Source organism: Lycium barbarum, chromosome 3 (genome assembly GCF_019175385.1).
Source record: "Lycium barbarum isolate Lr01 chromosome 3, ASM1917538v2, whole genome shotgun sequence".
NCBI lineage: Eukaryota > Viridiplantae > Streptophyta > Magnoliopsida > Solanales > Solanaceae > Lycium > Lycium barbarum.
This window is the reverse complement of record NC_083339.1, coordinates 46942719-46954644: the sequence shown is the minus strand read 5'-3', so window position 1 is coordinate 46954644 and position 11926 is coordinate 46942719. Positions and strand designations below refer to the sequence as shown.

The window sequence follows — 11926 nt, the reverse complement described above, 5'->3', positions numbered from 1 at the left end:
ACTTTGGTCTTCACATTTTTATCATGTCTCAAAATTATCATAGTTTATTATTTTGCTAATTGAAAGTAATTTTATTTATGTTCATGAAAGAGTAATGTTTTAATTATAATATTATAAAGTTTATTGATTATTTTCTTTTAGGGAGGTAAATTGCATAGTATAATAGTAGTATGCTTTAAGAAATTGTGATTTTTTTACTGTTTGAAAGTTAGATGTTATAATTGATTTGCATCTCATAATAAGTTTTAAATCATTACATCAATTATACTTGTAAAATCATATTAGAAGTTTTATTTTCTCAGTTTCTTTAATCATGTTTTTAATTTTTTAAAACTATTAATATATTTTTTATAATTTGTGTGTTGTTATACAATTTTACTACATTGTAAATTAAACAGTTAAAGATTCATGGAGCTTACGCCTCGTGCCTCAAGACTTACGCCTCTCCACATACTAATCCTGTACTAAAGTAAAACGCTCCGCCTCACGCTCTCGCCTTTTAAAACACTAATTGAGATCGAAGATTAAAATAGAAAGTTAGTGGATAGTCAAGAGTTATTTAGTTTTTTCTTATTAGTTTTATTATTATTATTAGTCTCTCCTACCTTATACTTCTATTTTTATTAGTACACGTTATTTCCTTTGCTTTTGTTATCGTATTATTTTTTTTTATCCATTATTTTCAATATGACTTCTTCACTATTGTATTTCCTTTTCAATTATGTTTTGAAACGCTTTACTTGAGCTAAAAGTCTACTAGAAACAACCTCTCTACCTTCACAAGCATAGAATTATAGAATACAATTTGATACCACTTCCAGTTCAATGAAGCACATATTTTGGCTATTGATCTTTAAAATCTTGTAATCAAATAAGACTACGAGCCTGTTTGGATGGACAAAATGCTTTTTTTAACTTATTAAGCTGCTTTTTTTAAGCTAAGCCAAACGGGCCCAATTATTTTTTGGGCTTATTTTAAGCACAAAATGGCTTATAAACGGCCAGCCAAACACTCAAAAAAGCTGAAAACAGCTTATAAGTTGTTTTCAGCAACTTATAAGTTGTTTTCAGCAACTTATAAGCTAAGCCAAACAGGCTCTACAACATGGCAGCGTAAAACGGTATATATTTTTCCAAGTTTACGTGCCTCAAATCATATGATAAAACATTGAATTGGAAACTTCTTGATGCTAAAACACTTGATGTTTGACATCAAACTAATGATAAAAGTGCTTCTTACATCACAGGAATCTGTTTGCAGAGCTTATACACAACACAAACCACCGACTTCACACTCCAAAATCAAGTTTAGACAATGCCTGCACCATTGAAAGGATAAAGAAACATAAATTTGATACTTGCAGATAAGAACTCGATATTAGTCATTTATGATGAAGCTTTCTTCTATTGTTTTTCACTTTTGATCTGTTTCATCCATATAAAGGGAACGGGAGGGGGTTGTGTAAATGGCTCTCTGAGTCCCTCTGATATAACTGCACCTTCCATGCACAGACAAGTAAAAGAAATACAATCAGTCGAGGCTAATTTCTAAGGTAGAATACAACCAAAATGATGCCTTTTTTTTTTCCAAAAGAACCAAACTAATGTGAGAAACAAAAAGTGATGTATGAATGGGTTGACAGCCCCAGTTAAAGGCCATTAGTCCTTTATATATATATATATATATATATACACACACATAACATATCTCGTACATGCTCTATGCAAACTAGTAAGTTCCCTCCCTTGATTCTGAGTAATTGAATATCTATAGTAATTCTTACCACACTTGGCCATTTATGTATACAACAGATAATTAAACATAAACACTATTAATCTCTCGTGACTCGACTCTAGAAGTTTGCCCACCATACTACTAATTCCCTTTCTAGTTAGGATTAGCATATAATACTTTTCTTTTGGTCTGTTGGCATATAATATTGGTCAACATAGGCTTCCTTTTCTATTTTAATTTTCTTTTTCTTAATTATTTCCCGTATGTGTAACATCAAAGAATGAAAATGAATTAAATAATCAAGATAATTAAACAAATTAAGTTTCATATTAATTGAAAAGTACCAAGACTCGGCAGGTGGAAACAAAAGTTGTGACGGTCTTCAGATCATTTCTACATATGAACTTCTATCGCAACTTAACTTCCAATTTTATTATGGTCACGATGTTTCAAGGTGCTAAAACTAGTTTGCACAGTGCATGTAAAAAATGCATTATGTGTTTATTTATTTACAGCGTAGTATTTGTTTTTTATTTTTTTCTCATTAGTTTGGTTCTTTTGGAAAAATTAAAAAAAAAAAAAAAAGCATCAGAACTCTAGTAAAGATAAAGGTTCTCCTGTTAGCCAACCACACACACAAACACACAAACCCCTCCCCCCCCCCCCCCCCCCCCCCACACACACACACACAAAACAAACAAAAAAACCCGCACCTGCTTGTCCATTCGGCCATTGGCACATAAGAAGATGATGCATCTAATTGTTCCAATCATATATACAAGTAAAGCAAATAGCAACAGTTCCATAGCTTGACTAATTTTTAGTTGAAAAATAACAAAAGCAGAAGCTCTCCTGCTTCATAATATAGTATACTAACCATCTTTTACTTCCTCTCCTGCTTCATCCCCCAGTTGCCAAACAATGTCTTTCAATCCGGTGGACAGGTTCTTGTAAAACTGTATAGAAAAGAATATAACATTAACTCTATCAGCATAAAAGCAGATGCCTGGACAAATCACAGCAAGCCAGACATAGATATATGCTCAAGTCCAACAATACAACATTAACCATTTGAAGATTAATTAATTAATAAACAAAACAAAGAACTAAATGCCTAGTAAGACAAATATCATGTAAAATGTTGCATGCATAGCCAAGTAGCAGTACTGGATTTAAGCAAAATCCACAAATCAACTAGAGGTTAGCAAACCTCACAAGAGAGTTCCCATGTATATCCATATAATAAACCTTCCAATTAGGATTACCTTGTGAAATTCCAAGGTATCTCCTCCAGCCTTGCGAAGCTCAACCATGTATAGTGAAGGTGCCACCTCATAAATCTACAGCCAACTCAGTTGTATTATAAGTCTCAATGACAATGAAAAACTTAGCAGCCCTCCGAACAAACATACCTCAGTTGCAACGTGTAAGTGACCTTTGCGCCCGCTCTTCTCACCATGAAGCTTAATCTGGTAAGGAGGAAGACAAGGAAATTTTATCATGAATGAAATTTTAACAATAGCAAAGAACCAACTAGAGTATTAGGAGTTTTAAGATCCTAAAAAATTTCAACCTGCTCACATATATACTTGATGAAAGAAACTTAGCAGTTGTTATGTAGAAAAAAATATGAACATTAAAAAGCTGAGATGAGTATTTGAGATGCTTGAAACCCTATTGACACCTCCGAGCATACATCAGTTTTATAAGACTGCAATAGAAGAAAACTAAGAATGACTTTTCTCATTCACCTTGTAGTTATTTTTCTTCACATTGAATCCCAAAGGTACAGCAGCTTCTTCAATTTTTGAAACAATTTCATTCGCAGGACATCTCGAAGTAAATCTTGTCTCCCTTTTGACCAGCCCCTGTAAAAGTAACCGGGATTAATCCACATGCTTAAAACTAGATCCGTATGAAAACCCAAGCATTGAAAATCATATATTTATTCCTTTTATTTCTCCCTTTTGGGTTTGAAAGAGTGTTGTACACCTGGAAACTTTAACATGTTTTTGCATTTCGGTATAAATGTGCATAGCAGAAACCAAGAAAGATATATCTATGCAACATTTGGTTTTAAATAGAACTCATTTGTTTGAAGTGAGACTTTGCAATGGTGAACAATGTTCATATTTACCATATCCTTGAACTACTAATTTCTGTAAGGCTCAACATTGATGTTAAAAGTACAACAACAACAATAACATGCCCAGTGTAATCCCACAAGTGGGGTCTGGGGAGGGTAGGGTGTACGCAACCTTACCCCTACCTTGGGAGATAGAGAGGTTGTTTCCGATATACCCTCGGCTCAAGGAAAGCAGTTTGAAAAAAGAAATAACGGAAGTGAAGAAAACATGGCAAAATACTATAGAAAGCACGACAAAGCATTCTGAAAAGGAACAGTAACCTATGTTGCTTGGACTCGGGTGCGGGTGTCGGATAAGGGTACGGATCTAGAGGTCGGATTCGTCATGATATAAATTTTAAGATTCGTGGGTACGGATACGGGTGCGGGGATTCAGGAAAAAATAATTCTAAATTCTAAAAATGAGTTACAAAACCTAAATTATGAGATATTATGTGGAAAACATGAGGAGAAAATATTGATCAACTTATTGCATTTTCTTCAATTTCACAATAGCTTTTGTTTTGATTACATAAATCATTGAATCTGTCCGGAATTTCTCCCTCGATTTTGGTCAAAGTAGCCAATAGTGGTTGACCAGATCGGGTACGGATCCCACACCCACACCCATGTCGTGTCGACACAAGTGCCGGCACCGGAAGTGAAGAGTCTGAGCAACATAGACAGTAACGCATATGTTAAAACTTAAAAGTGATACTTTGTAAAATTTCCAATCGAAAATGGGACCAAACATTAATTAACTTGAACATCAATCAATAAGAATGTACCATTTGCTTTTCAAACAGAGAACTGAGATTGAGACCCTGAGAGGTTGAAATAAGCTCAAAAGCATTCATAGTCAGTGGTGTAGAAGGTCGTACTTCCCGTCTCTCAACAACAAGATTCGAAGAGTCCTGTGTTCATTTTATTGGACAATCAAATGTTCATTCAACACACAAATTCAGAATTCTCATTTTGCAGAAACAAGTATACTTACAGCAGATTCACTAAAAATAGCATTCACATCATCAAGACTAACATCTGCCTGCTCGAAAACAGGTGGACGATACCCTTTCTTGAACCATTCATTCTCAATGACCTCAGAAATTGTGATGCGCTGTCAGTCATCAAATGATAAATGAGAAGCTAAATGCAAGTGCAGATAAAGACACAAAATTACACCTGCTAACTTTTATTTCATCGGGAGATACACATACCGTCTGTGGATTGGGATCCAAGATTCTTTTGATGAGTTTCCTTGCATTAGAGGAAAACCAGGGTGGACATGTAAATTCAGCTTTATGTATCTGAAATCAAATCAATTCTTAGACTTCTCTCAACATTCTCTTTACAAAGGAAACGTATAATACATAGATTGCACACCTTCTTATATAATGCCATGAGATTTGACTCTTCAAAGGGCAGATAACCAGCCATAAGTACAAAAAGGATTACACCACATGACCACAAGTCAGCCTTAGCTCCATCATATCCTTTATTGTTGATCACCTACAGTAGCAAAAATAGGAATCCATCAAAACTGTTGCGAAATAAAATGAAAGAGTAATGCTGACAAACTAATGAGCACCTCCGGAGCCACATAATTTGGCGTTCCACATGTTGTATGTAGTAGTCCATCTTCCTAAAATGACACATTTATGTACATTTAGATTCAGTTATGCAGTTATAATTATATAGCAGTTGTTGATCAATCAAATAGGGTAAAGAGTCATACGCGAACTTGCTGAGGCAGCGCACTCAATCCAAAATCCGAAACTTTAAGAACACCATTGGCATCCAGTAACAAGTTTTCAGGCTATAAATCAAAAAATGCAAGGGAATTATAAACCATTATCCTCCTAATTTTCACTCGTGAGAAGTATTAATTCTTTACCTTGAGGTCTCTGTGGAATACACCTCTACTATGACAGTAGTCCACCGCATTGATAAGCTGCTGAAAATACTTTCTTGCTTCATCTTCTTTGAGCCTACCTTTACTAGCCTGATCTCAACAAAACAGCAAAAGCTTACACATTGAAAGAATGAAAATAGTAGTAGTTAAAAGACTCAAGGAAGAACATTTTACAATTTTGTCAAACAGTTCACCACCAGTAACAAATTCCAAAACAATATATATCTTCGACTTGCTGGCCATGACCTGCGTGATACAAGTTTGAATTGTTTAGCATGTAAACAGTACTTAGAAAACCTGCCCCAATTATCTTGATCTAACAATCTGGTTATGCATCCCAAAAGGCAAAAGGAAAATCCAGGACCTAAATGCAATTTTTTCTTTTTAATTGCATTTTTGGTTTGTTCAGTTTTATTCGCATGTGGAGGGGAAGGGAGGGGTCTGGGGAAAGAAAAAGCTAGACATAAAAGGCTAATACTAACCTCATACATTCGGATTACATTAGGGTGTCTGATAAGTTTCATGGTTGATATTTCCCGTTTAATCTGCAGAGGACATACAACGTTACAATTGCTTTCCAATATTGAAACAACAAAGATTAACATGGAACATTTTGGCAATCCAATGGCTGCGAAACTCATCATAAGCATCGCTCATGTATATTTAAGCCGCAATTGAGACATCATAAAATATGAAAACCCCAAGCAACATCACTAATAATGAGTAAAAATCATACAGAAAGGCTAAATCAACTTGAATTTCAGGCAACCATCAGACATACAAGGTCAAACATGAAGAAAATAAAATATGGCTACTTTTGCCACAAGAAGAGCTGAGGAAAATCTTGAAGTTGAATCTTTCTTCCACAAGATAAAACAAAAAGGGTCAATATTAGTAAAGAAATGTAGAATTGAAAAGATACCTGACCGATCATCTTGTGCTTCATGACCTTCTCTTTATCAAGAATCTTAATGGCTACATTATCACCAGTCTCAACGTTCCTTGCAAATTTCACTTTTGCAAAAGTCCCCTCTCCCAGTGTCCTCCCAAGCTCATACCTTCCTACTCTAGTCCTCCCACTTCCATTATTTGATCTTGAACCCATCTCCAAACAAATAGATCTTATTAAACCCCTACTACTCTAAATCAATACATATGAATTCTGTCTTTCTTTCTTTCTTTCTTTCTTGTGAGCCTAAAACTAAATCCTCTTCTTTTTACACGGTTGCCAAACCTGAGACTTGGCTACACTCATCCTAAACTTTTTCCACACACAAAAGAAAAATAAAGAGAATCCCCAAGTTTAGAATAAATTATTCAGATCGATCAGTATATGACAAGTTGTTGGATAGAAAAGGCTATGTTTCAGAAACCAAAAACGCTTTTGGGAACTGAAACGGAAAACATAAAAATCCATTAAAGAAAAGTATTTGGACGATTGTAGATGGGATTTGATCAAATTAAACCCTTTTTCCTTACATATCTCTTTCTGGATGTGTCGGATTGATGTGAGAGAAAAAAATGGATCTTTTACTTTTCATAAGGGACAAAAAAGATTGGACTATTGGATTGAGGCTATTATGAATGAAAGAAAGAAAAGGAAAGAAGGGCGGCGAAACTGGTGGGGAAGTCTTTAATGGTGGTTTCTTTTGGTTTTTCTTCAAAGTAAAATTGGTTGGAAGAAAAGACAAAAAGGTATTTAAATATTATTAGAATATTTATGAGGAGAGGAAATGTGTAGAGAGTAGATATTATTGGGGAGCGGCGTGCCTTCGGAGAAGGGTGAAGCTGTCAGCTGTGAATGACAATGAATGAGAAGAAACGAACTGAGGAAGGTAATGCCTGGGACAGCATGTTTCAAAATATGTACTCCCTCCCATTTTAATTTATGTGAATACATTCAATTAGGCATGAAATTTAAAAAATAAGAGAAATTTTTTAAATTTATGATGTTAAATAAATTAAATATATATTGTGTGACTATAAATTATTACATAAAGATAAATTATTTTCAAATATAGAGAGAAATCATTCTTTTTTACACGAACTAATAAGAAAATATATTCACATAAATTAAAACGGAGGAAGTATATTTTAGGCAAAATACATCAAATCCACCCCAAACTATACTCAAAATGTCGGGTTCACACTCAAACTATACAGGCGATCTATTACACACCTGAACATCTAAAAACTGAATTTATCACCACCTCAATACACATATAACCAGTTGCATAAAGGGAGGTGTGATACACTCGCTGCCACATCAGCGACACGTCAATGCCACGTTGGATATCTTTTAAATTTTAATTTTATGTTATTTTCCTTTTATTTATTCATTTGATTTCCTATTGTTAATTATATGTACCCTAATTAATTTCTAATTAACCATAAAATCCTCCCATAATTACATCTTCTCAATCATTAAACCATCTCACCACCCCATTTTACTAGAACCACCATATCCGCCACCACACCCACCACCAATTTCACCACAACCATATCCGCCACCACCAAATTTGCCACCACCAATTTCACCACCACCATATCTGTCATTACCACCACAATCAATTTCACCACCACCATATCCGTCATCACCGTCAAACCTACCACCACAAAATAAAAAAATGAACCACAAATTTCACCACCCACAACCAAATCAACCATTAAATCGCTTCACAACTACTGCCGCTATAAGAAATTGCAAACAATCACCATAAATTCAAGATTACCGCCATTAAACCACCACCATTGCCGCCAGCCCGCCAATCAAATCCACCACCGAATTTACAAATCATTATTGATGATTTTTAACAATGTAATATTAAGAACAAGTTAAAGTGAGAGAAAAATAAATGAAATTGAAGATTGATCGGAAAAAAATGGAAGCTTGCCGGAAAAAAAATCTGGCCAAGATCTGTTACACTATTTTCATATGATGACAATGAAGATTCTTGTCCTACAAATCTTATAGGAAGAATAATTCAAATCAGAATTCAAGAATCTTTTTACGAACAAAAAAAAATGAAAAGACAAATTTTAAAAATAGAAGTGCAATTGAAAGAAAAAGGTCAATTTATTAGAAGAAGAGAAATTGGGGGTGAACGGTGAAGAAGAGGAATTGGTATTGGTATTTTGATTTTGATGGTGGTGGGTTTAATGGTGGCTATTGAAATTAGTGGAGGTGGCTATTGAAATCTAGTGTTGGTGATATATATGGTGAAGAAGGTGGAGGGGAAAGGGGGTGGCGTGGTGGTGGTCAATTTGGGGCTAGGGCTGGGGGTGGCGTGAGGGTGGAGGAGGAGGAGGAGGAGGAGGAGGGGGGGGGGGGGGGGGGGGGAGGAAAGAAAAAGAAAAAGAAGAAGAAGGGGAGCGGGTGAGCGTGTGCAGTGAAGAAGAAAGGAAGAGAAAAGGAGGGTTGGGTTAGGGATTATAAAAATATTTTTTTTTAATTAAAAAAAGAAAATAATAAATAAATTTTTCAAACGCGCTTATTTTTTAATTATTTTTATAATTTATGCCACATCAGTTTGTAGGGTGGTAATAAATTCAGTTTTTAGATGTTCAGGTGTGTAATAGGTCGCCTGTATAGTTTGAGTGTGAACTCGACATTTTCGGTATAGTTTGGGGTGGATTTGATGTATTTTGCCTATATTTTATTAACAACTTCAGTTATACATCTCTATATACTATACTTAAATACAATAAAGAAATTTAGTACATTGGATTTCTATCAAGGAAGAATATCATGTGTCGCAGCCTCATTGTACAGCTTTTAGGAAATAAAAACAGTTATTTAAGAATAACATGTCAAAATTGTTTCAATGTATAATTGAATAGGTCTTCACAATAATTTAAATTATTTAGTCAACGAAACTTTTCATTTAAACACTAATTTATGAGAAAGGATTGTTTGATAGTGAATGAGCTAGTTATTTATTTTATTTATTTCTACTATATAGAAGCATGGGTTTTACCCGTGCTTCGTCGTCAGTCGTCACTCTTAAAAAAAATAAAAAAAAATAAAAAGGGTGGGCTCCATACGAAAAACACCAAGCAATATAATTTTTTTTTAGAAAGGTGGGCCCCATACTAAAAACACCAACAATATTAAAAAGGAAATAAAAGTGAACCCTACCATCTCCAAACTCATGTAAAAAAAAAGGTGGACCCCATATTACAAAAATCAAGCAATATAAAAAATAAAAATAAAAAGTGGATCTCATATTAAAAAAACAAGCAATGTCAAAAAAAAAAAAAGTGTACCCCATATTAAAAAATCAAACAATATTCATGTAATTCTCAAAGTATCCCCATTAAGTCAATAATGGTAGATTCATTGTCACATGCGTACTCACCCATTAGTGGAAGCAAATGAAATTATTGTACAGCAAAATACATGAACCCCATATTATTATTTTTCTTCAAAAGGTTAAGTAGTCAAACCATACAATATAAAAAATAAAATTAAAAAAATAAGTTGGGCCCCATACTAAAAGCACCAAGCAACCCCACCATCTCCAAACTCATGTAAAAAAAAAAAAAGTGGACCCCATATTACAAAAATCAAGCAATATATTAAAAAAAAATATGCACCCCGTATTAAAAAATCAAATAATATTCATGTAATTCCAAAGTATCCCCATTAAGTCAATAATGGTAGATTCATTACCACATGCGTATCAACCCATTAGTGAGAGCAAATGAAATTATTGTACAGCAAAAAACATGGACCCCATATTATTGTTTTTCTTCAAAAGGTTAAGTAGTCAAACCATACAATTTTCTTTCTTTTCTTATATTAGCCTGAGATCTAATCTAGATATTTAACTGTTGTATTTGTTATTCCGCCATGTCATTTATTTGTTATGTTTACTAAAATAAATATACTTAAAATATTTATATTTTAAAATAAGATAGAATTTAATTACTTTTTCATTTTTTCCTTACTCTGATAAATGTGAAAAGAGATTAATGTCGTAAAATAAAAAATAATATTAAATGGAGATCAAATAAGTAATAAGGTAAATTAGTCAAATTATAATTCTAATTGACGTTTCCTTAAAAAACCGTGCAAAAGACAACATGACAAGTAAAATGAGCTAAACCAAGAATATTTACCAAAAATTAAAAAAAATAGTTCTTCGTTTAAATAGAAAATTAAATTTCTACTTTGTTTCGTTTTAAACATGTAAAATTAATTTGATAATTTGAATTAGAATTATCCAAATCAAAATTTGATAAAAAATAATAAGTATTGTTTAGGTCCAATCTACATACATTAAACAATATAATATTTTACACCTTTAAATTAATCAAATTAAAACTCAAAGTATCAACTGATGCTTAAATATTGCTATTGTTTTATCTCAAAGAGAGGAAAATAGTTTTCTTTTAAATAAGTCTTCTCTTTTAAAAAGTATTAATAAATTTTTGCCAACTTTGTATTCGTAGCAAACACTAATATAATAAAGTTTTGGATACGGAGCATAAACTACAATGTTATGTTAATCATGTCTTGAACATGGTATATATATATTATCACTACCCAAACCTAACTACATACGCATAGATACACTATAATCCAAAGTGTAGGGCCCGTGCACAGCACGGGGATACGCCGTCTAGTATTATTATAGAAGAGTGGGCTTGGTCGTCAACCCACTCTTCTATAATAGTTAATACTTAAAAAAAAAAATTAAGGCGGGTCCATGTGAATAAGGAAAATAAAAATAGAACATTTAAATAATGATAATAAGTTCAGAAAATGGTAAAGGTACGCTTAGAGAAACTTTAAAGAAGGGAAATTCAGGAAAAAAGAAATAACGAATTAAATTGAACACCAAAACCGCTAAAGAAGTCATAAAATCAAAAGATTTAAAACTTATACATGTGGGTAAGGATAAAAATGCACTAATTTTAGACACATACGTTGTTACATCTCATAAATTCCGGATTTGTTGCCTTGTGAGTAGACTAATGTGTGCTTAAGATGAACGTGAAGTCCTTACGAGACTAAGGAGAGTATTAGAGAGCTTAAAGTGCATACCATAAGATTTCGAAGTCATATGGATATGTGAGACTAAGTTTGTTAAAGGAAGTGAATGTAAGTCATGTTTGGAAAGGATTTCACAATAGTTTATTCGATGCGTAT

At 33.4% G+C, this 11926-nt stretch overlaps 1 protein-coding gene across 1 annotated transcript; it reads right to left on the bottom strand.

Annotated features, from left to right (window-relative positions):
- Positions 1-1335: 1335 nt before the first annotated feature.
- On the bottom strand, positions 1336-7576 carry LOC132631125 (CBL-interacting protein kinase 23). Its single transcript, XM_060346728.1, has 15 exons — positions 6695-7576; positions 6255-6317; positions 5947-6018; positions 5755-5862; positions 5596-5676; positions 5449-5502; positions 5244-5369; positions 5078-5167; positions 4858-4977; positions 4649-4774; positions 3487-3603; positions 3148-3204; positions 3001-3075; positions 2613-2691; positions 1336-1499 (listed from the first exon to the last, which is right to left on the bottom strand). The coding sequence occupies exons 1-15, from the start codon at positions 6875-6877 to the stop codon at positions 1405-1407; spliced, it is 1446 nt and encodes a 481-aa protein (XP_060202711.1). The 5' UTR covers positions 6878-7576; the 3' UTR covers positions 1336-1404.
- Positions 7577-11926: the final 4350 nt, after the last annotated feature.

Excerpts from the sequence above, each read along its gene's own strand:
- LOC132631125 (XM_060346728.1), bottom strand. The coding sequence starts at position 6,877 with ATGGGTTCAAGATCAAATAATGGAAGTGGGAGGACTAGAGTAGGAAGG. Across the intron at positions 6,318-6,694 it reads AGCACAAGATGATCGGTCAG|ATTAAACGGGAAATATCAAC; the intron begins GTATCTTTTCAA and ends TGTCCTCTGCAG. Across the intron at positions 5,863-5,946 it reads GTGAACTGTTTGACAAAATT|GCTAGTAAAGGTAGGCTCAA; the intron begins GTAAAATGTTCT and ends TGTTGAGATCAG.